Below are 24,701 nucleotides of genomic sequence, written 5' to 3'. Positions count from 1 at the left end.
GAAAAGTTGTGTTGGAATTGTGTGCAATGAATCAAAATGCCTTCTGCTGTCATATGTACCTAATTAGAATAAATAAATAAATAAATAGACTTTTTAAAATCACAGAAAAAAAGGTGATTATCTCAGGCATTTTGTCACAGTGACAGAAAACTGATTAATGCATAAGGGATGGCATTTTTTTACATAATTCATGAAAGAGTCTTGAATTCTATTCACTCAGTGAATGAAAGATAGTATTCCCATTCAATAATTTTCATTAGATTTGGTGTGTCTTAAATTTGCCTTACACAAAGGCAAGTCAGTTATTAATTTGCAAATATTAGGGCTAGGGATGTGGCTCAAGTGGTAGTGTGCTCGCCTGGCATGTGTGGGGCCCGGGTTTGATCCTCAGCACCACATACAAACAATGTTGTGTCCGCCGAAAACTAAAAAATAAATATTAAAATTCTCTCTCTCTCACTAAAAAAAATTTTAAAAAATTTGCAAATATTAATAAGAACATGAAATCCTCCATTCATGGGAAATATAAAAGTATAAAAACAAAATACAAAACAGGACCCCACTTACCATAACCAGTGGCTTATGATTTTTTTTTTGTACTTCAACATATCAGAGGATAAAACACATGTCAGTTGACAACAATGACTTTAGAGAGCAGCAATGGGAAAAGAGTACACAATTTGCAAAACTCCCAGGTATTTTTTTGCCTTCTTAATTCTCCTTCAACATATGAACCAACTTATGACCCATCCTGTCCCAGTCAAGAAGCACACTTTTATAATAATTAAGACAAAATATTAAATTTATTCAGTTGATTTGACCAGTCACATTGAACAAAAATGTTGGGTTTCCTTTGCATAATGTAAAAACATATTTTAAGTAGGAATACTTACATACTTTACAATGCTACAAATATGTACATATATGAAAAATTCATGAAGGCATTTGATATAAAACATACACAGTATGCTATTTTCATATACAAATGCTTTAAAGAAAATACTCAGAAGAATTACAAAAGTAGTAGTATCACCAAGAATTTACAAATGTTTCCATTTTTAAAGGTCACATTTCTCATCCTTTGGGATGTACAGAGATTATGTGGTTTACACAGTTTTATCCACATTCAAAACATCATGTTTCAAATGCTTTAAGCATAGCATGTACAGTACAAAGTGTTTCCATAGGAACATAAAAGAGACTCACTAGTGGCCTGCTGTCTGATGGCTCCTAAGTATACAGCCATTTTTAAGGCACTAGTTAAGCTTATTGCTACAATAGTCAAGTTATTCTATTTACCCAAAATATAATGTATTCAATTGATACTTGAATCTACCAACAAAGGCTCCAAGAATTATCCTACTATATACACCAATATATACAACACAATTATTCTGAGTTAAAGGAAGATCCCACATTTAAATAAGAAACAAGAATAGTAATTTTAGGCTAGTCTCCTCATGATTGGTATTTTTAAAATTTCAAGCAAAATTCACACTGAATGAAATCAGTCACCAGAAATGATCCTTCCATCAACTTTTCCCTTTCTTCCTTTAATTCCTGCCACATGAGAAATGAGAACCTTGAGACCTGGCATATACCAGAGTAGCTTCACAAATCAAATCCACAGGGGCCACTTGGAGTCCCATTCATATGTATGTCACTGGAATCCCTACTGCCGGCTTTTAATAAAGGGTATAATTCACTATCTAGAGCCACTCTGTAGAGTCTGCAGATCCAAAGTCCAGGAGATAAAGGCTGTCTTTAGTTGAGAGCAAATAGTGCCATCCATCAGCCATATTCCAGTGTTGGTGGGCCCCGAACAAGATTGAAGTAGCCAGCCAGGGCACCAAGGTCTATGTAGAGAGAACGCTGTCTCTTGAGCATCTCAGATTCCTCAGTGCTTCCTGTGCATGAAGAATCTGAAAAGGGAAACATTGCAAAAACACAATAAAATACAAGGGGCCATGTGAAATAACACACACATATTCCTTCTGCAAAGAAATGATCCTTTGGGGCCTACTCAAACAGGGTCCAAGCTCTGGTTTTGTTACAGATAGCCCTTTGAATACTCTGTGGGCTAATTAATGGATCATGACATAGACCAAAGAGTTCAAACAGGAGTTAATGATGACAAGAAATTTGTTAGAAATCCTGGCACATTTTACAACAACCCAGATGGTTTTCTTTAAATACAGAAAAAAAAAAAATCAGACGAAAAGCAGAGAAATGGAAATAAGCATTCCAGACTTGACATCTGGGTTTGGGCCTCAATGGACTACAAATGCCACAGATCAATAAAAATGAAAGTACCTCTCCATGCATATCCAGTCTCCTGGAATGCATAATGACTTTCCTAGATGGAAACGATTCAGAGCTGACAAAGAGAGTTTAAGCACAGAAAGAAAAAAATGCAAGTTGACTTCAAACTCAGTATTTTATCTGTTCAGAGTAAAACAGTGCTAGGAGGCTTCTAACCCAAGACACGATGGTCTTACCCTGTTAATTAAGGTAAATTAAGTTAAACATAACCTGCACTTATAGCAAAGTTGTCATGCTCCATTTGTTTTTAACACCAAATAACAGTCTCTGTTGCAAAAAAGCAAGTCAGAGGCAATTTTTAATGATTACCTTAGGTAACATTCACTTACCCTGAAAACCTGCTATAATTTGATGGTAAATTAGCCATTTTTTAAAAAAAAATTGCTTTTGTTAATGTTTTTTGTTGAATTTCTCAAACAACACATGGTATTCAAGAACAGCGCCTGCCCAGTTGAATTCTTGGGCTCAAGGGATCCTCCTGCCTCAGTCTCTTGAGCAGCTGGGACTACATCTAGGCATGTGTCATTGCACCCTGTCATTCCCCCTTTTTTTGGAATACATTCCTGAACTACATCAGAGATTTGACATGAACAGAGGAAGAATAGAGGCCAGGGGCACTGCATGCCACAGAGTGTCCTACCAGCAATATTCTCGGGAAGCTCCAGCTCCTTCCTGCTCAACAGTCTCTTTCGTTCAAAGAGAGCAGAGTCCAGGCTCTGACAGCGTGGCTGATCCTCTCTGGGGGGATTCAGGGCTTCATGTTTTAGCAGGTCTGCTGCTCTTGGACGGTGATTGGGGTTCCTCTCCAGGGCGGCTTCTATCAGCTCTCTCATGCCTGGACTGCAGTCATCAGCTATATCTTCCAAAGGAGGTGCTTGCTTGTGGATCTACCAAAAAAAAATAACTTAGTATCAATGGCATGGAAACAGACCCTCAACAGAGGTCCAGACCCAGAAATTAATCTGCTCCCCACCATACGATTTACAACAAATATGGTTCATACTCCTAAAGAAGATTCCCTTTAATTTCCTAGGGCACTTAAACCCATCTTTTGGTTTAATGCTGCAAAAAGCACATGCTAGGTTTGAATAAGCAATGTCCGCTTCCCATGGATGGCCCAAAGGTCACCATGCAATAATAGGAAAACATTTGCTCTCAATAGCAAAATGGGAATTGCACAATCCACTATAAGCCAGGCTAGACAAAGATCAATAATCTACCTTTTCTTTAAAAGTTTTCAAAGAGCATATAAAATTTTCTTGGTTGACAGATTCGTAGTATTTTGACACTATAATGTGGTATTTTATTATTACATATACAGTGCAATAGAATAGCATATAATTTATGCCCAATGGACATTTTGGTATGTTCCCACTAGAATAGCCCTGTTTTCTTTGCAAAATGGAGCTTACTTCCACAGGGGAGGAACCCACAGCTAACTTTCATGAACACTATTTCACCATCACCCCATTCAGGAGTGGGTATTATGGGAGGTAGAACAGTCCCTCCCCATCAGCAAGTGAAACTACCCCCATCCCTGGTTGACCCTCACTTACTATATACAGGTAAGAGGGATAGGCTGAGCGGGGGTAGCGCTTCACCCAGGGTGGGGTGCCTGTCTGCATGTGGATGAGCGTGGCTCCCAGGCTGTAGATGTCTGCCTTCGTGGAATGGCCTCTGCATAGGATCACTTCTGGACTCATGTAAATCTGGAAAAGATATGGGAAACATCAGCCTGATTCCTCTCAGTTGTCTGGGTTTTCATTTCTCTAATCCAGTTCTGAAAATTGGCCCATTCGTTTTTATCATATTTTTTTCATGTTTTGTCCTTTCAGAGGACAATGTAATGTCATTGCTGTGTTCCCTTAAGCTAAGGAGTATGCAGTAGACATTCTCTTGGAACTAGGCAGATTTGGATGGATGTATCCCTGCAGTCTGACAAAGAATACCTCCTTCCACAGACAGAACACATGGTTCTTCAGACAGCAAAGGGCCTAGAACAAAGAAGCCACCTGGGACTCCCACCAATCAGAGTTCTGCAAACACTGATGGGGTATAGTTAATTTTTCTATCAAAACACCAATTCCTTTCATATATATATATATTTTTTATTTTTGGTAGCAGGTATTGAACCCAGGGCGCTTAACCACCAAGCCACATCCCTAGCCCTTTTCATATTTTATTTAGAGACAAGGTCTTGCTAAGTTACTTAAATCCTTGTTAAGTTGCTAAGGCTGGCTTTGAACTTGCAATCCTTTTGCAAAAGGACACAGGCATGTGACACAGCGCCCAGCCTCCTTTCATATTTAAGTGATACTACAAACATACTTCCTCATCTGTTATTTAGTTGCCAAACCTCTAATTATCAGTAGTGTTAAAAGGTGGCAGAAACTTACAGAATATCAACACCAATTGCTTGGAAGGGAAGAACTTTAACGAATAAAGTGTAATGCTGCAAAAGGGGTCCTAATGAGTCATTTCTTTTTTTTCTTTGTGGTGCTTGGAATTGAATCCAGGGCCTTGTGCATGCAAGGTAAGCACTCTACCAACTGAGCTGTATCCCTAGCCCACAATGAGTCATTTCCATGGACCACCTTTTACTTCCACCTACCATGTAAGCCCAGTGACTGAAAATGACATGCCTGCCACATTAATGGTGTCTAAGTTCTATTTAGTATAACAGGTAGATACTAAGTAAGTAGGGCTAGTTTTATAAATAATTCTCTAAGAAGTGCTTATTTCTAAACTTCTAAGAGATAAAAACAGAAAACATCAGTAGCAAATAATCCATGTTTATGGCTAGGTACAGACATAGTAGGTAATATCCTAAGTTTTGATTCAGGTTGAACAGCCCTAATCTGAAATCCAAAATTTTAAAGGTTCCAAAATCTGAAGCTTTCTGAGTTCTGAGAAGATGCCACAAGTAGAAAATTATACCCCTGATCTCATGTAACTGGTCATGTAACACAAGTGCACAAGGCATGGTGGCACATGTCTGTAATTCCAGCTTCTTAGAAAACATGGGCAGGAGGACCATTTAAGCTCACAGATTACAGGACAAGCCAGGACAACATAGCAAAGCCCAACTCAAAACAAAACCAAAAATAACTCCAAACTACAGAAACAGAGGCATATTAAAATTATTGTAAAAATTTTCTTCAGTCTCTGTGTATAAGGTAGGCATGAAACATAAACGAATTTCCTATTTTGGTTTAGGTCCCATCCGCAAAGATATCTCATCATGTATATGCAAATGTTGCAAAAAAAAAAAAGCCAGGAATCTTAAACATTTGTGGGATTAAGTATTTTGAATGAGAAATAATAAAGCTATTATTTAGTTTTAAAAAATTTTGATGCTGTCTGTCATATGAATATGGAGAAAAAGGTAATGTTCCCAGAATATATCTCTGAATAAGTAAGTAGAAAACAAGCTTCAAAACCTGGGGAAATTGCCCAGTTTCCCCTTCCCAGCCCTCAACTTTGTCCTACAACTCACTTCCAGGCTGACTTCCTTTCACTCTCAGCAAACATGCTAAAATGAGCTCTCTGTTCATAAACTTTCTCTGCAACAAAGACAGAGTATTTAGATTTTGTATGGAGTTGGCATTCATATCAATAGAGGAGACCTATCTCCTTCAGGCCCCTCAGGGTAAAGTAAGGATTAAGCCAATTGTATATTGTTGGTATAATCAACACTGGCCATGAACAGGTGGCTTTGCATACTCTATTTGACTGCACACTGAGGCTGCATCTGGCAATGGCAGCATAAGGGTCCAGCCTGGTGACCTGGATGCTGGCCCTCAGATAGACACCCAGAACTTCATGGCTCAGAGCTCCTATTCTCTCAAGCTCTACAAGAGCCAGAACAGGCAGACCACTCAGCAGCAGGGCATGATGTACAAGCACTCTTCAGGCTGGCTGCCTGGAAGGTGCAAACAGAACTAATGAGACCCTCTCTGAGAGTTGTACATCCTCAGGCATAGGTCCCGGAGTAAGAAGCCTGATGTCAGAATTAAGTCCTTTGCCTCTCAACCCGTTTTTTATTAAGAGAAAGACTATGCATGTGGATGTATGTCTGTATGCATGTGCCTGCGATGATTACATATCAACCTAGAGAGGGTAAGACCAGGCTCAGAAGAAGGTGAGAACTTTAAAAAAGGACTCTACTATGGATGTAATGATAAATTATTACTTATGTTCATGCAATATTTGTTTTTATTATATAAAGTAAAACTAAAAAAAATACATGCAGATGGACCCTTTATATGTTTTATATGATTATAATATAATGCTCTGAATATGAATGCTGAGAGTGAGAAACAGACAGACAGAAATCCAACACAGATGACTGGTATTTGTAAGCTATTATATGTTAGGGATCAGAAGTCATCTGGCTGTGCAATAGCCATGTAACTAAGTTCTAAAGGAAAGCAAATCCATTATATGTGTACAGTTGACTTTGACTAAATATATCTCATTTGCTATGAGAAATAAAAGTAAGTTTACTGAAAGAGTTCATTGATAACTTTACAAAATTTATCACACTCCCTATTAGCAAATTTTAGTCTGTGAACACTGCACAGATAGAAAATGCAGGTTGATTGAAAGAGAGTTTATAAACACCAAAGCCGGTTTTGCACTTCATATAAAGTAGTTTGCATTAGCTGAAAAATACTTGTCTAAACACTATGCAGTGGTGAAAAAAATCTGCTATTATGTCATATCCAAGTATCCTTCAAGAATCCCCCAAAAGACACATCTTTCCCTAACATTGCAAAATGTTCAATTTGACTGCATTGCCAGGAAGCAAAAGGTATTTTCCATCTCTAATACCATAAATAGTTTCTCATACTTGCTCCAGGAAAAAGGGTGGAATGTCACATATCTGAACTACTAAGTAATGCCAAAATATGCTGAAACATTTTCCAAAGAAAACATGTCATAAGCATCAAGTCTTATTAGATTTTGCTCTGGCAAAGTACTCTTAAGATCTGAGGACTAAACATAGTTGTTGTTGTTTTTTAACACTCTACAGTTTCTCTTCTGAATATTATTCTGCTCAAACATGATGATCAAGAAATTTCTCTCAAATAAGTTCCAGAAATTACATCAGGCATGTCAGCAAAACAAGGGTTTCTTCACTGCCCGGGAAGTCTTTGCTTTGGGAGAATTAAGAAAAGGATAACAGAATCTCTGTTTAGAAGCAAGATTTTTTTTTTTTCTCACTGCAATTCAGTTCATGACAGCATATATACCAGCTACACTATGGGCTGTCATCTGGTTCAACACCAAGACTGACATGGTAGACTTGAAGCAAAATGTAGCCAAGGACTCTCTTCACTTCCAGTGGCCACTATGGGTGTGGGAGGTTCAGCAAAGAGTAGCCAAGAGGCACCTTTACCTTTCCCAGGTGCATTGCTGTGTTCCCATCACATCCTATTGTGAACTCAGCTGCTGATCTCTTAATAATTCATGTGAATCTCAAAGAGATCCTTCTGGAGGAGGGAGGGATGGGGAAAGGTTGATCACTGAGAGCTCAGCTGTTATTAGATATGAGCAAAAAGTTCTGGTGTGCTATTTGCATGGTATCATGACTATAGGTTGTGATTGTGTACTGTCTCTCTTGAAATGCAAGAAGAAGGATTTTGAATGTTTTCACCCTAAAGAAGCAATATAAGTTTGAGGAGAGAGATGCTTAAACTGATATATATGTGTATTGAAACATCACAGGGTAACTCATCGATATGTATAATTTATGCCTTTATGTATGCAGTTAAAAAATAAAATGTAATTAGGCATCACATGATATAGTACGTGCCTGTAGTTCCAGCTATTCAGGAGGTTGAGGCAGAAGGATTCCCAAGTTTGAGGCTAGCCTGGGCAATTTAGTAAGACCTGTCTTAAAAAATTAATCTAGAAAAAAAGGGCTGGAAATATAGCCCAACGATAGAGCACCCCGGGTTCAACCCCCAGTACTGCAAAAATAAATAAATAAATTTAGTTAGATAAGAAAATAATATGTTAGAATAACTTTCTAAAAAGTAAATCGATTAATCTAATTGACTATACAGTGGGGACCAAGAAGTATCACCAAGGGCACATGCTGGCTGGTGTCCTTAATAGTCTGTCACATGCCAGACCCTCAGTAGATACTGGCTATAGTCAACCACTCAGCCTAATGATGGGAATGTTAAATATATTATTTGAAAGCCCATAAATGTTTGCCCCAGAAACTCATTTAGATTCACAGATGAGCTAAATACTATACCTATTTTATATCTTCAAATGAGATGTGTTTGTGCTAATGACTTCAGGTTTATTATAAGACACCTAGAATGAGAAATAGGGCTTTGTAGGAAGTTCTCAATAAGTAGTAATGATCATGGTAATTAAGACCGTAATTGAAACAAAACATAATGGTATTAGTTATATTAGTAGTACATTTTAGCAATATATTTATTATGTTAAATGGTCTATGTGTGTTATTCAGTGATAGAGTGCTTGCCTAGTGTGTTTGAGGCCCGGGGTTCAATACCTAGTACTGAAAAAAAATAATTATACAGTAGGTAGACTTTAGGCTTAAAGAAAGAACAGAATTCAAGTCTCAGACCTGTTAGAAGCTAAACAACTTCAGGTATTTTATTTTGATCTCTTCAAGTTTATTTCCTTATAGTATCATAATATGATAACATTACTACCAATAATAGTGTTGTCAGAATTAAATAACATAAATCATTTACAGTGTTAAACCTATTTTTGTAAAGTTAACTGTAATTTCATAACTGCTTTTAAAGCTGAATTGTGGATGTGCAAGTTGAATCTCTCTTATCTGAAATGCTTAGGACTAGAAGCATTTCTGATTTGGGAGTTTTTTGGATTTGGGAGTATTTGCATAAACTTTACCAGCTGAACATCCCTAATCTCTGGATTTTCAGATTAGGATGAGGATTGCTCAACTGGTAATCTATTTTGGCATTAGATGGTGTCTAAGAGTTGTATGTTATATATATATATACACACACAAATATATATGTGTACATGCATACATATTATATTATAATATTATAATGTATTATAAATAGTAGAGAATAAAGAATTAGAATTAAAGTGTTAAACTAAAAACTTGGTACAAAACAAAAGTGACCATTAAATTTGTTCTGATGAGAATGACTTTCATGTAATGGTTTTCATCCCCTTCTTTGTCCTTTCTCACAGTAATTCTAGAATACATTTTTTTCTAAAGATACTGAATATTTTCATATGAATATAATTACCTCTGTTCCTCGTAGATCCTTAGGGAAATAGATATCTTCAGTCATCTGAACGCTTAGGCCAAAATCCACCAACACAGCTTTTGTGGACATGAAAACAATGTTGCTAGCTATAACAAGAAGAAAAAATTTTAGCACAAATTTGTTTATATATCCTATGTACATAAAATGAAACCATTATCTAAAATAAAAATGAGTCTCAAATCAGAGCAGACTGAATCGCTTTCCCTAATGAGAGGGTATATTATGTTTAAAAGAGGAAGATGAATCTTGATAAGAGTTTAGGTGAAAATCATTTCAAATCTCAAGAATTAAGCCAATGCTGGCATAGATGATTACAGCCATGAATAATGCTCAAGAGCTTGAGTTTCAAATTCTAAGATATAAGCATACTATTATCTAATTACTTTTTTAAAACAGAAAGTACAATATTCTTCTCTTTGTTTTTCAGTAAAATTGTGCTAGTCCAACTTAGCATTAGGTTTTTTTTTTTTTGTATTTTTTAATTTGTAGATGGACACAATACCTTTATTTTATTTATTTATTTTTATGGGGTGCTGAGGATCAAACCCAGTGCCTCACACATGCTAGGCGAGCGCTCTACCACTATTCTACAACCCCAGCCCAACATTAGGTATTAAAGGTTTATAATGGGTTTCTTCTTTATTTCCTCACCATATCTTAATTCTAGAAAAGGATCAGTAAAGCCTGGCTGATCGAATTATTAACTAGTTGGTCCTCAAAATTAAAATTAAAAAGTTACTTTGTTCCTAAAAAAACTCTTGATTTATGTGTTTAAAGAAGTAACTTTTTTTTTATTCTTTCAGTTTTGGGGATCCAGTCCAGTGTCTCAAGCACGTTAAGCATGCTCTCTACTACTGAACTCCACCTCCAGCCTTGTTAACAATGGCCAAGGCAGAATATCTTAACAGATGTGTGGCTATAATCTTTGAATCAACTGTTGGGTTATCATCTTTTCATCTGATTTTTAAAGTGCTATCAACCCAGCCCATTTCTAAGACCTACCTCAGGTGCAAAGAGAAGGAAGGTGAACTGTGCTGTCTTCCCTGCCACTGAGGCTTCAGGTTGAAGGAAAGAGCCCATTTGCCTCCCACCTCAAGGGTCTGCTTAAGCTAAAATGCTACACACCCCAAGCTACTCACGTTTAATATCGTGGTGAATCACTTTCTTTGAGTGTAGAAAATCAAGTCCCTTGAGAACATGCTTTGTCACCCAAATAATTTCAAATTCTCTCATGGGTCCACAGCTCTCCAATTTTTCCAGAACAGACCCACCCTCGCCTGCTTCCATAAAGAGATGGACAGTTTCTCCCCAAAGGACAGCACCATATAATTCAGCGATGTTCTCATGCCGGAAGCAGGCCTGGATTTCCACATCAGATGGTTTAAATTGATCTACGGGGATCTAGAATACAAAAATAGGAATAAGAGTCTAAACAACCTGAGAATAATTGAAAAGTATAGAATACTGGTCAACCAACAAACCAGAGGGCAATAAATAACCTCAAAGCTACTTTGACCTGTATGAAAAGGTATGTCCACCTTAAAGTAATGTTTACCTCTGATCTGCCTCTACATTATATCAGCTCTCAGTATAAAATTCAAAACAAGTACTCTAGTGAATCTTTAAGAAGGAACAAATGAGGACAACATATTTTCGGTCCTTTAATTATGATAAGAGATTGAAACATAATATTCAGCAATTAGTTTTTATTTTATTTTTTGTTAAATCCAAATTGAGTGTTTGGGTCTGGGGACATTGCTCAGCAGTAGAGAACTTGCCTAGCATGCATGAGGCCCTGGGTCTGATTCCTAACACCACAAGGAAAAAAAGATGAGTGTACTTTATTTGACCACACTTTAAAGTCCATTTAAAACAAACAAACCAGACACATATAAAAGTGTAAAGATAGTGAAATGTCAAACTCAATGAACTATCAACTGAACACATAAATGAAATCCCCATCTAAATAAAAATACAGAACTCTACCAGCAAACCAGAAATCCCCTCTTTGACTTTTCCAGTCACCATTCTACAAGGGTTCCCCACTATCCTGGTGTCGAGAAGCATGGATTTGTTTTGCCTGTTTCTGTCCTCTATGTAAAGAGAAATCTCATTTAGTAGATCTTATTTTGTGTCTGTCTGCTTGAGCTCAACGTGATGTTTTTGAGAAGCATCCACATTATTTTAGTCCTAAATCATTTATTCTCCTTGTAGGACAGTATTCCAGAGTATAAATATTCTACCTGTCAACATTGGGAAAGTTTCCAGTTTGGGACTCTTACAAATAGTACTCATACGAACATGCTAAAACTTAGTTCTAGCTTTTTAATGACCATGGACATGCTTCTGTTGGGTGTACCTACAGAAGTGGAATTATTAAGTCACATGATGTGTGACTGCTCAGCTTGTGTAGACTCTGCTAAACACTGTTCCCAGGTGGCAGCACCTTGGCAGTTATCACTTAATAAGAAGAGATGGGGTCTTTTCAATATGTGGTGTATATATATTTAAATTCAGCCCTTTAAATCTGAAGCCCTGAAAAGCCTTTTGCTTTCCTAGTCTCCTTCTCTGCCTAGCCCCCTTGTTTGTGGAGAGGATTAAAGGAGCTACACACAGATTGTTCTTACAGTGCAGGAGAGCTGGCCTTCACTCCCCTTCAAGGGAGATGATGCTGTCCAAGCTGTTGCTAAATATACCAATACATTCCTTTAATTTGATTAAAATCAAACAGGCACCTATGCAGACATTCAGGGACTGAATGGCACCAGGTAGAAAGAAAATCCAGAAAAACAAATGCTTTGGGGTAAGATACACCTAGATAAATCCAGTGTAAGGGTAAGAAACTTGGATTAATACAATTAAAAAAAAAAACAACTCATAATGTCAAACATGCCATGTGAATGTACATACCAGTTTACATGCCATTCTTTTCTTGGTCTTCATATCTTGTGCTAAGTACACTTTTCCAAAAGCCCCCCGAGGAATGAAATCCGAGCCTATGTTCCTATAAGTCAACTTCCAAGGGATGAGGAGAACATCAGAGTCTATTTGGTAGCGCCCATTCTGGGGAGTGATTACCTATTAGAAAATAAACATGCAGCAGGGTGAGAATCTCAGCAAGGGTTGTCCACCCAATAAGAGCTGGTTATTTTAGAAGCATTCTTAAACACTGCATTTAAAATTAATGGTGCCTTGTGTAATCCTAACATTGTACAGAGACTATATTTAGAACTTGAGCAAGACAGAGAAAGCATGTAAGAGAGACAGAGATCCCTGGTCGGACCTAGTCACATTTCCATCTATGCATGAGTGATTAATTGTCAAATAGAACTTCAAAATTATTTATCTAAGGAGGATGACCCAAAGGCTGAATATGAAGATCGCCAACTGTGCCTGCACATTGACTTGTTTCTATTAAAATGTGCTAACCTGTTTGTCTGCATAGCTCTTACTCACACATGATGCATAGAGAGAGCGTGGAAATTACCTGAGGATCATGGAGGATTTTGGAAAACAATATGTGATGCCAGAGCAATGACTTAACCATGCCACATAAATAAACTCAGGGAAGGATCATTTCTCATCCACTTACTCATTTAATATCTATTTCATGCCTAATGTATGTCCAGCACTGGGACTGGCGCTCAGGAGGCAGCCATGAATGAGAGGTAGAAGATGCCTGACCTTAGAGGGTTTGAGACCAAGCAAACACTTAGAACCAGTTTTCAAAACTAGTCAATGCAAAGAAAAACATAAATAAATAAAAACAAAATGAGTCAACTTGAAAATTAAGAGCTAATAGCAATGAGGCTGTGGGCATTTGTCAAAGCTCAACAAAGTGGACATTTAAGCTCTGTGAGTTTTACAGGGTAGAAAGTATATCTCACCTTTTAAAGAGGAAAAAAATGAAAAGATAACAATTAAAATGAACACAAAATTAACATAATAATCCATGGGAAACATGACCAGGAAGATATATCAAGAATGTCTAGAATGTTCTTTCTAGGTAGTAGTCTCAAAAAAATTAGTTTTTCCTAAATGCAACAAGCAATATTATGGCTTCAGATTATGAATTCAGGAATTTCTGAAACTATCTAAGGACATTATGCTATACCAAGAACAGAAGCACCTGAAGGGGAACATAAAAAACTGCCATATCTACTCTACAGGGCAGGAATGAGCACCTGACCCAGTTGCAGATGGCTGGGATTCCTCACTCATCACTGTTTCAGGCATAGTTCTAGAAACCAGAAGGGTTGTTCCCTCAGCCTCCGTGATAGCTCATTTTAGCTACATCAAGGAATGAAGCAGAGAATAACCCTGAGAAATGCAAAGTCACTAAACCTAAAAATCAGACATTTACTGAGTGCTTCTGCTTGTGTGGGACCCTGTGCAGGGCCCTGGAGGGAATATGACTAGGTACACACCACAGCCTTGCCTTGTTTGAAACATGACCTCTTTTCTCCAAGTGCCGCCTATAGTTGCTGGAGGCCTCTTTGCAGCATGCTGAGGATATGGTGCACATGTAGACAGAATTATACTCAGTACTCAACTGAACTTGATTTGCGGCCCTTTCTTGATGGCAAATATTAACAGACCCAATTTCACTGCACCCTCCAGTTAACAATTTCAGGGCTTAATTCACCTTCATGAAAGTTTTACTTTTGTCCAAAATAATTTTGCTATGACCCAGTTTCACCTTCTTATTCTGTTCAAGAGGATGAAGGACATTAATGGCATTGGTTTATTGAGTGCTAATTATGGACCAGGCAGTATACTCAGTACTTTAATGTTTCATCTCATCAAAGTCTACAATGGTCTTCTGAGGCAAGTATTATTTTTATCTCCATTTCATAGATGAGGAAACTGACTTCAAGAGTTTAAGTAATCTACCAGTCAGTTCCAGAGATAGGGTTCAAACTCACATCTGTCTTTACCCCAAAGCTTAGCTCCCATTGTCTGCCTAAGAGCCTTTTGTGTTCTAGAAGGAGGCAATTATGATGCAAGGAGCTATGACGCAAACCCAGTTATTAAAAGCCTACATTTACATGTCACTGAGCACATTTTAGTCTTTTCCTCTACAAGTCTCTTCAACCCTAGTTTACCCACTTTTGTGTCTTAAGGGCCTTGCTCCTAATGTCCAGAGTTCCCCATGGCTACTTTGATGACAGGCTCTGAACCTGTGATGTACAAATGCTGAGCAATGGACAGTTTTGCAAAGTTCCTGGTTCTTTCCCTAGCCTTAGAACTTCCCTATTGGGATTTGAGATTTTCTTTCATTTATTTATTTATTTATTCATTCACCAAACAATCTTATGGAACTCTATGCTATTTATCTCTGCCAATTCTTCAACTTTCCAAATGCAAACATTACATCTTCAAGTGTAAACACTATGATCCTGCTTTCTATTTCCTCATCTAGATAATAATCCATCCTAAACAATATTGGGTCCGGGAAGAGCACTTGAAAAAATTTCTTAAGTATTTTAGTAAGAAAAGATTCTGTAAATAACTATATGATGTAAACCTGGGATACAGTCACAGAAACAGATTATCTAGAACAAAGGCAAAGCTAGCTCTATCCTACTCTGCTGGTCACAAAACACACGGAACCTTCACATTAGGTTCTGGGCTGTAAGACTGATGGCAGGGGCGTTGAGTTCAGAGGCTACAGATGCTGAGGCAAGTTAACACTATAACACATGAGTAGGATTTTTGAACCTAGAGAAACTCTGACTCCATGACTAACCCCCAGGGAACGTCACCTTTGAATTCTTTGGAGGCCCTTCAGCTCCACACATAACCACGAAACAGTTGAGTGTTTGAAACCCATTTTGGGTTATCTATCCCTAGATCAAGTCATAAGACAGCCTAGGTTATTAAAAAAACAAAAGAAAACTTGTAGTGTTCTAACACAAAACAATTGCTAGTTAGTCTCCTAAAGTTCCTTTCCTACATCTCACTGGATGTCAATGGAACCTTTAACAAATATTATTTTTAGGAAAATAGCACACACACATGCACACACACGCACACACACACACACACACACACACACAGAGAGAGTACCATTCAACATGCCTATGCTTCAGGATATTTTTATAATTCTTGGTACTCCACCCTGCCTAATTAACTCTGCAGCGTTGTGGTTGTTGGCTGCTTGAACACACCTGGTCTCTGTGCCTCCAGGCCTTTACACATGCTGTGCCCTTCTTCATCCGAAACACTCCCCACCTCATCTGGCTGACTCCAACTCCATGCTTCAGACCTTAGCTTAGGTACCAATTCTTCTTGGAAGCCTGTGCTGTCATTCTCTCTTCCCCTACCCATACTTGTGGCTCTGTGAGGTGTTCTGCTGAAGCATTCCCAGAACAGGGGCTCAGTTGCACTGGGAAGTGGCACACTGTTTTAAAATTACCTACTCACTTGTTTCCTGCATGCACCAGGCAGTAAACTCCAGTCTACCCAAAGTTCTGGATGTAGCTTCTGGAAAAGAACCTGATATACTATGGATGTCCCAACTATGGCTAGCAAATCAACAGGTGAATAAAGTTGTCCACCCTTATAATACAAAGGGATGGACATACAGGTACAATTTATAGATAGATTTTACCTTGGAACCAATCTAGATGGTAGATAATTTCCTACCCTGTTCCATCCCCACCCCCAAAAAAGACATTCTTAATTTGTAGAACCACTACTAACTTACGGTTGACTCTTTAAATGGAAAACAGCAAATAAAGCCCACAAGTGTAAAGTTTTGATAGGGTAGTAGATGGAGATCGATGAAAAGAAAAAGATCTGGTCTATCAGCTGGGTCCATAGGAAGCACAAGGCTAGAAGGAATGAAAGTTAAAAGCAATCCTGCCTGCTTTACCTTCTGTCTCACAGTGGCTGAGATCAGAGATGACAAGTCCCAATGCCTAGGCCATTACTGATAAAGTAGGTTACCACCAGTCACAGAGGTGGAGACAATCTTTATGTCAGTGACAGCAAAGTCAATCGTAGCCCCCCAGACCCACTGACCACTGGCCTGGTGAGACTTGATCCACATTCCTGTGCATTTTGAGGTCCTTCTCTTATTCCATTCTGTTTTTCAGACTTCTTGCTTTTGCACATTGTTGATCATTTTTGAAATAAAAATATTGTGAAAGCTTTCAAGATCCCTACCTTTATGGTAATGTCCTACTTTAAAATTTTTCTTTAGTATGCATTTGTTCCTTTATAGAGCATAGGCCCCTGGTCAGAGAATGACAACATTTTACTTTTACTCTTTATTTATGAAATTTTCACTTCCTTTGAATGGATTAGTTTGTCACCTTTTCTGTCTTAGCTTTTCTGGCCTCACTCCTAAAAACTTTCAGGAGGCTATTTCTTTGTATTCTTTGTAACTTTCATAAATTCTTTTCTATACATGCCCCATCTCTCCAACAGTCTGAGGGGCCAGGGGAATGGCCAATCATACCTAGTTCTTTATATGTTTACTAGCAAGGGCAATTTGTTTATTCTGAAGGTTTTCATTTAACAAATAGGTAAAAAAAAAAATCAAACATAAAAAGTCTGTTCATCATTATACACATTTATATTATTAAAATCAGGCATTGCTCCCAGTTCAAATTATTACTTCCTATTTATAAAAGCAAGTAATATTCTGAAAGCAAAGGAATTAGTGAACTATTAAATGCATTTTATTTCCAGTATATCCAGACCAAAGGAAGCCACACAATAATGCAAAATATAATCTTGCTCCACATTCACCTGAACATAATTGGCTTCTAACAAAACAACACAACATAGCTGACCTAAATTACTGTGTTGTTTTTCATTAAATAGTATCAGACTGTATGCTCATTTATCACTAATATTCCCTGAGCATTGGTCATTCTGCCATTTAGATATACTAAAGGAATAGTATATATAGAGAGTCACTTTCATCAATAAGCAGGTTTTGCAAGCTACCACCTACTGTTTTGCAAACTGTTCTTTTTTTAAAAAATTAGATCACCTTTAGCCAGCACCCACATTCACCTCTGACATACTAAAAGCCTGGCACAAAGCCAGTTACACCTAAACATGTCACCTGATGGAACTATTGGGGCAACACAGTGTTGTCACAATATTTTGGATTATTTGCATACTTGGGATGACTACGCAAATACATCATCTGTCTTTCAGACTGGTGATTGCAGAGTTGATCTGTGGGAAGCTATCTGCTACTTACAAACTAGGTTTCTGCAAGAACTGAATTTAGCCAATATTAGTGTATTATAACACTTCACAATGTGGCAAGAGAAGAACGACTAAATCAGCCTTTAAAAGTATTAAGTCAAAGAGTTTATTCACCTCTCAGCTGAAGGAGTCTCATTAAACCTCTCTTCTGTGTAAATGATGAATAAGCTTTTTAATAATTTTTTTTAATAAATGCATTATTAAGGACTAGAGGAATAGTGAAATAGCACTTTCCTTGTACCATCCCCACCCCCCAAAAAAGACATTCTTAATTTTTAGAGCCACTACTAAATTATGATTGACTCTTTAAGTGGAAATTTTCACAAAGACCTTTTTTTGCATTTTCAACGTGGAGGTTATTCTTACCAGTAACTGCATTCAAAAACCACACCTGAAAGACAGTGTAAACCAAGTTCAAATGCCACTCTGCATTAAATGAAGCCACACTAGTAAAGCGGACACACAGCACTCAACTGATCAGAAAAAACATACCATATTTAATAAAATTCCAGATTCTTGTGGTCGATGTCCATAAAAATGCTTTGAGGTATTTGATATATGGTTTGCAAAAGCAAGCAAATCCTCCACGGTTCCATATCTGACGGATGACAACAAAGGCACCTCTTGGCCACTAAGCAGCAGAGAGTCCGAACGCTCCTCGTTTTGATTACTATCTTGACACATGGTCCTTAGACTGGGTTTGTAAACCGCTGGCTCTTCACTTGTATAAAGATTTTCCATGATGTCTATTACATCCGATACATTTAAATGTTTAATTAGTAAATCAATTTCTTCTTTATTGTCACTTCCAGTGCTCATGTACTCCATTACTGTGGTGCCTTCTGGAGAGTCTACGAAAACAACAACAACAACAACAAACTCAGTTTACTATTGATATTTGCATTGGAAACCAATGGGAATCTGAATTGAAAGTACTGTGACTAGGCTTCTCCCTGCCTTTGTTCATAATGAGGGCTCTCTGTCAACAATGTGTGTGAATTCAAGTGGACAGACAGTGTCAGTTGAAAGAGACCTTAGATAATCTTTCATGCAGCCAGCTTTGCGAAGGGAAACCTGAGATCTAGAGATTCTGCTGGTTACTCACTGTGGCATCAGCTACTGAAAATGAACTTCACTAAACATAAATAAGAATAAAGAACAGCTCAGAACTCTTTAGTCCTGAGGTTCCCTGCTCCTTAGAGCTTCCAACTTCACACGGCCCAAGTGTACCCCAAAGTAGTATCTCCCTGCAAGAATCACTATGTCTTTTATGCTTATAGTAACTGTAACAAAAAAAAAAAAAAAAAAGAACTACTTGAAAAGATTCAGGAACTAACTTACAAATAAAAGCCAGGTTGAGAACCCAAAGAAAGTAAAACAGATTTTAATCTAGGCAAATGTGATGTTGATAAGTCAAGTTTCAGTAAAATTCTTATACAAACAAGTTTAAAAGCTCATTAGAAGGGGGATAGGACCTCAGATCCTAGTTCTGCCAGGGGTAAGTATGAGAAAGGAGACAATTTGTCTAACCTGTGATACAGCTCTCCCCTTCTGTAATAGTATAAAACAAACATAATGCAAGTCCCAGAAGGTTAATTTAATATCTAAACCAATGACCTTCTAGAAGCTGTGGCAGCAGAAATAAGCCAAGAAAGTCCAATCTATCATAAGCAAACCACAGGTTAAGATCAACTGACTACCTCAGACAAAGCTGTATTTCAGTTCTTTTATGCAATCAGGTACAACAACTTGGGAATGCGTAGATGAGAAAAAGAATGCAAAGGATAAAAGAGGCTGTTCCTGTGGATCTTAGAACAACTCAACCCATTCCCAAAGTAAAAACAACAGGATCCAAGAGATCTAAGCAAACTTTGAAGCTCTCTCTCTACTTAAACCACAGCATTCCTGAAAGTAGGGCCTCTCTCTGAAAGATGTTTATGCCCTGGTTGGTATAGCTCAGTGGTAGAGTGTTTGCCTACCATTCATGAGTTCCATACCAAACACCAAAAAAATAAAATAAAATAAAAGAGCACAAGAATTAATACACACAGCACTACCAACGCTATGTATCTCAATCAACCTGGAGGTTCAGTTTAAAGCTTCAGGAAATGCTCTACCCGTGGCCACCTGCATGCATGACCCAGCCATCTGCTTCTCTCTGAGTGCATTTCATTTTCAAACAAATCCCACATAATTTAGTATCATCAGTCTCTTACCATCCTGCAGTCTAATATTCCTCTAGACTCAGACAACTTGGAGTCAAACCTTAGCCTGCCTGATGTTAAACAAGTACCTTAATCTCTTAGTACCTCATTTCCCCCCATCTGTAAAATGGAAAAAAGACCAGCACCTACTTCCTGAGAAGGCTGAGAGCATTAAATCAATTTGTGTGCACATGTCTGGTGCACAGTAAATAAACTGTCATGGGTAGCTGCTTTATGTGTATCAAGAGAAAAATACCGAGTCATAGATCTAGCTTTGCAGATATCGCTAGCCACCTTTCTTATCAGCAAATGAGATGTGGCTACCTGCTCCGCAGCCTCCCTCACAGTAAACTTTTGAAGATTGCCTAAAGTAAGAGTCAAAGAAAAAAGAAAAAGCAGAAATCTATGAAATGCTTTGATGGTTGCTACCTCTCAGAGATTGCTCCCTCTCAGAGATGTTGCATGTCTTTTTTCTTTTTCCTCTAAGAGCTCAGTAGTTTATAAAGACAGACAGATCCAAAAGCAAGATCTTGTACATTTTTGAGGGGAGACTGAGATTCAAGTTCTTGGCATCTGTAACATTATGAAGGGAACCTCTCAGGGTATGGAAGAACATTTGACTTCAGTTTCACTGAGCCATTTAGTTGCAGTTTCTCCTCATAGAATTTACTAGAAAAACAGAAGTAACAACAACAATGGCAACAAACCAGTCTAATTTATGGCCCAACTAACTGCAAGGATCCAAGCCTCCTGGACTGACTTAAATGGATCACTTGAAAGAAAATAAAGTTCCCAATGTTAAGATGACTTAAGAGAAGAAAAGTCTATATAATTTATTCAGTTGATCTAGAGAGGAAAGACAGCTTTTGGTTTTTAAATGCTGCAGAAAGTCTCAAGCATTTTATATGTAAACCAAAGAGGTTGCGCACACACACACACACACTCACACAAGCACACTCTTAAACTTTAAGGTGAGGGGAAGAGAGAGAGATCTGAAGGGGAGGACAGGAGAAGTGAAGGAGTGTTTGACACTGAGACTTTCCTCAGAGCTTGCTCCATTCCTTAGCAACTTAGGACTCTTGTCACACAAATCTGTGCTCCCTGGCAACCCTGAAGACCAGTCATTCCTGCTATACACTCCAGCAAAGACACTGAGCACTTTCTCACCTTAATTAAGCAGACAGTAGGCTAACAGTTTAAGATATGCATGATCAGTACACATCTAGACAAAGTACAGATGGTGAATACATTTTAGTTTAGCAATAAAGACTTTTAGTATAAGATGACTGACCTAGATACAGTTTATAATAAAAATCCTCATCAAATTTTGGCTTTCTAATAGAATAAAAATTATGCTAATTTTATAAATGGAGAGATGGGCAAATACAGTCAAAAGTATGCACTCGAATTTTTTTCAGAAATCAGCAATAAAATCAAGAAAAAATACTATTCGTAAACATTAATGTAATGCTCCTGGCTACTGCCACTGACATAAACAAAACTTGAGTGTTTCCTGGCAAATGTGAATGAAAATGGCCAAGATTGTTAGGCATGAACTTCTGCCTAACAAAAGATGAATACATCTTGTGTTACTTCCCAATTAGAAGATATTTTTCCTGCCAAAATAGTACATTGCCCCGCAGGACACATCTCTTAACTGTATTTTTGTTCTCAAAAAGTCCCAGAATGGTGCATTCCAGCCCTGTATAATCTAAGTCGCTCTTCTTCTAAATACCACAACTATCCTATTTCCCTTATAGGACAAAGCCTTAGGGCCATATGCCAGAGGTGACAGCACACAAACCTCAATCCATCAGAGGGATGAGGGCCTCCGCTGGAATTGGAATGTACTCTACTTAGCAAATACGTTTCTCTCCCTGTTTTTATCAAGAGCAGCCTTTAATTACGGTCCAAATTTGTCTTTCAACCTAACACACACACACACACACACACACAGCACCATCACCACCACCAAACACACACTCCTTTCTACCTGATCCTTAAAGCCAAGGGAGCCTCAAAGGGCTAATAACTTATAAAAGTACCCATCATTTGAGCGAGTAGCAGAAGGCTCCTCCAGCCTTCACGGTGCACTCACCGATCTCTGAAAGGAGAGTGCAGCCGCCCAGGCGGCGTCCCCCGAAGGAGGCGCAGTGACAGCGCGTCCGGGGTTCACAGCTCACTGCCCAGACCCGCACTGCCCGGTAGCCGGGGATCCGGGAAGTAAGAGGAAGGGGGAGGAGCCGCGAGTCCATACCTCGTGAGACCCTTGCGCAAGGTGCTTTCCAGCTGTGCCTGCCTGCAGCTGGCGACCAGCGCAGAGGGCCGCGGCGGAGTTGCAGCGGCTCACCGCAACACTCCTAACTCACTTGGCCCCGGACTTCTCCCCTTTGAGGGCAGTACACTCTATTTCTGAGTGTGAAACCCCGGAGCACCCAGGGGAGGCTGCCGAATGGCTCCCAAACTCTGGGTTACCTGCGTTCTTCGCGCACTCCCGCCAGCCCAGCGCTCCAGCCGGGTTCCCCCGAAGGCTCGGTGCGCAACTGGTGGCCGGCCTTCCGCAGCCAGGCACACCGGGGCACCGAGGTCTTGCGGCAGGATAGGGAGCCAGGGCGATCGGCCCCCGGAGCTTGGCGCGTCCTCAAGACTTGAGCCGGCGAGTGCGTTCCCGGCGGCCCGTGCTCTCAGGCCGTCCTCGTCCGCCCCTGACTCACAGCGTCTGAGCCAGCCCAGGGGCGGCGCAGCGGACGCCAGCCGCCGCCTCCCCGCCTTTTCCATTTCCCCTTTCTCTCCGTAAACAGAAAGAGACTGCCCGTTTGCCGTGGAAGCCCGAGCCCCCGCGCTGGGAAATTCCGTCCGCTCACCGCCCCCCCAACACCCGTTTGCCCTCGGGGCGCTGGGGCGAAGCCGAAGGCGGGACTTGGGAGGAGCGGAGCCTGGCGCTGGAGTCAGGTCATCTCCAGCTTGGGAGGTGTGTGTGTTGAGGGGAGGTGGGGATCTGAGGACAGACTCCACTGGGACCCTGGATAGCAGCCGCAGCCCTAGTGGAACTTAGGCAACACCGATGAGCTTGCTCCCAGACCTGTGAGCAGGGGAGGTATTAATGGCAGAGTCGGAAAGGGTGACAGTGTCCTTGCTCAGTTCTGAAGGAAGATAGTGTATTCCAGTGTGCTCACGCGCTCTGGCCTGCTCCAGTGTCCCAGGCTGCGGCAGGGAGGATACGCGCTCCTGCGCTCCATGCCCGGAGCAGGGAGTCCAGGCACCTCTTCCTCTCCCAGCCGAACTGCGGGAGGCATAGGGAACTTCTGGATTTCTCGGAACCAAGTCTATTGGAATACCCGCATTTCGGACCGGCTCCGCCCAGATTTCGGCTCTGGTCCACGAGGAAGGGCGGTGATTAGTGGTCGGCAAGTAGGGACTCTGCTGTAAAGATTGGGAGAGGCTGCGGCACTGAGAGTCCAAAACCTGGGGTCGAGCACCCAGAAGGAGACCTGGTATTTGGCTAGCAGAACCTGATTTTGTTATGTATAGTCTTCATTGGTACTGGTGGTTCAGCGGTACCGCCCCCTCTACGAAATAGTTCTGATCTCCCCTTAACCTTTAGCACCAGCTGATAACCAGGGGTTATCAGAAAAAGCGTGAACTCCAGGTGAAGCCGGAAGAGAATTCTATGGAAAAAGCACCCACCGATCTCCATGAAATTCACTCTGCTGGGCATTCCCATCACCTAGGTACTTGAAGCACACGCCTCCCTCCCACCCTTCCTTCCTCCCTCCAAATTTCCCAAGTATCAAGCACCTAGTAGAAGCCAGGTATTTTGCAACACAGGCCAGAGAAACAGAGGTAAGGTAAGGCAGACATCCTTTCGGTCCTACCGACGGACGGGAGCATTGGGCGTCCCAGGCACATTCTAGATTAAAACACCCTAAAATTTCTGTCTGTTCCCTACTCTGTGCGGTATCCACGGTCATTCTCCCTCCGCAATTTCAAAACTGCTTCTGACCCGTACTAGAGCTCGCCACAGGACTGCTGAAAAGTGAAATACTCTTCTGAATAAGTCCTGAGAGAATTGGTGACGGACATAGGCTAGCCAGAATGAGAAGCAAGGCCCTCATTATAAGACCTTAACTCGCATATGGGCAAGTCCAACTAGCATAATGCAATGACGGGGACAGATTATTTTAAATGCCAGCGCTAGTGAGTGCTGTGACAGGAGTGATGCAAGACCTTTGCTATCCCCTCAATGGTCCAGGCGGTTGCATGCACCTTGAGGAGAACCCTTGGCGGGGGGGGGGGGGGGGGGGGGGGGGGGGCCTCTTGTCTTGGAGGAAAGGAGTGGAATTTCCACCCAACCTGCAGCACTGGTTTGGCAGAAGCAGCTGAGCCCAGGTTGAGGTGGAGAAGCCCCTTGGCCTAGACGCCGCTCAGTGAAATTTGGCGCTGGTTCAGGAGGTGATTATACCATTCTCCGTTGAAATAGAAGTTATCTGTATGTGCCCTCTTAGCTTTTTCGCTGGAAACTAGGTTAGCACAGATTGTTAACCTCTAATTGTAACGTGAGAGAGAGAGGTCTCTCCCTCATCTATAGTCTAAAGACAACAGAGAATGACCTTTATAAGCTTTTTAAAAATAGAACCTTCAAGCCACTCCC

The 24,701-nt window shown here is 40.0% G+C and overlaps 1 protein-coding gene across 3 annotated transcripts; it reads right to left on the bottom strand.

Annotated features, from left to right (window-relative positions):
* Positions 1 to 784: 784 nt before the first annotated feature.
* Positions 785 to 23,097, bottom strand: Map3k8 (mitogen-activated protein kinase kinase kinase 8). 3 transcript variants are annotated; one of them, XM_040277661.2, is made up of 8 exons: positions 22,149 to 22,288; positions 18,339 to 18,697; positions 12,528 to 12,695; positions 10,757 to 11,018; positions 9,597 to 9,703; positions 3,879 to 4,031; positions 2,963 to 3,209; positions 785 to 1,922 (listed from the first exon to the last, which is right to left on the bottom strand). In XM_040277661.2, the coding sequence occupies exons 2-8, from the start codon at positions 18,672 to 18,674 to the stop codon at positions 1,792 to 1,794; spliced, it is 1,404 nt and encodes a 467-aa protein (XP_040133595.2). In that variant the 5' UTR covers positions 18,675 to 18,697; positions 22,149 to 22,288; the 3' UTR covers positions 785 to 1,791. The 3 variants fall into 3 exon arrangements, with proteins under 3 accessions (XP_040133595.2, XP_077879588.1, XP_077879587.1); XM_078023462.1 differs by lacking the exon at positions 22,149 to 22,288 and adding an exon at positions 22,526 to 23,097 and having other exon boundaries at positions 785 to 3,209; XM_078023461.1 differs by having other exon boundaries at positions 785 to 3,209.
* Between the last annotated feature and the right edge of the window lie 1,604 nt (positions 23,098 to 24,701).

The sequence above is a fragment of the Ictidomys tridecemlineatus genome, chromosome 10, assembly GCF_052094955.1.
Source record: "Ictidomys tridecemlineatus isolate mIctTri1 chromosome 10, mIctTri1.hap1, whole genome shotgun sequence".
NCBI lineage: Eukaryota > Metazoa > Chordata > Mammalia > Rodentia > Sciuridae > Ictidomys > Ictidomys tridecemlineatus.
The sequence above is the reverse complement of the archived record's forward strand: the minus strand, read 5'-3'. Positions and strand labels throughout refer to the sequence as shown.

Excerpts from the sequence above, each read along its gene's own strand:
- Map3k8 (XM_078023462.1), bottom strand. The coding sequence starts at position 18,674 with ATGGAGTACATGAGCACTGGAAGTGACAATAAAGAAGAAATTGATTTA. Across the intron at positions 11,019-12,527 it reads AAAGAATGGCATGTAAACTG|ATCCCCGTAGATCAATTTAA; the intron begins GTATGTACATTC and ends TTTGTATTCTAG. Across the intron at positions 4,032-9,596 it reads AGGATCTACGAGGAACAGAG|ATTTACATGAGTCCAGAAGT; the intron begins GTAATTATATTC and ends TATCTTTTCCAG.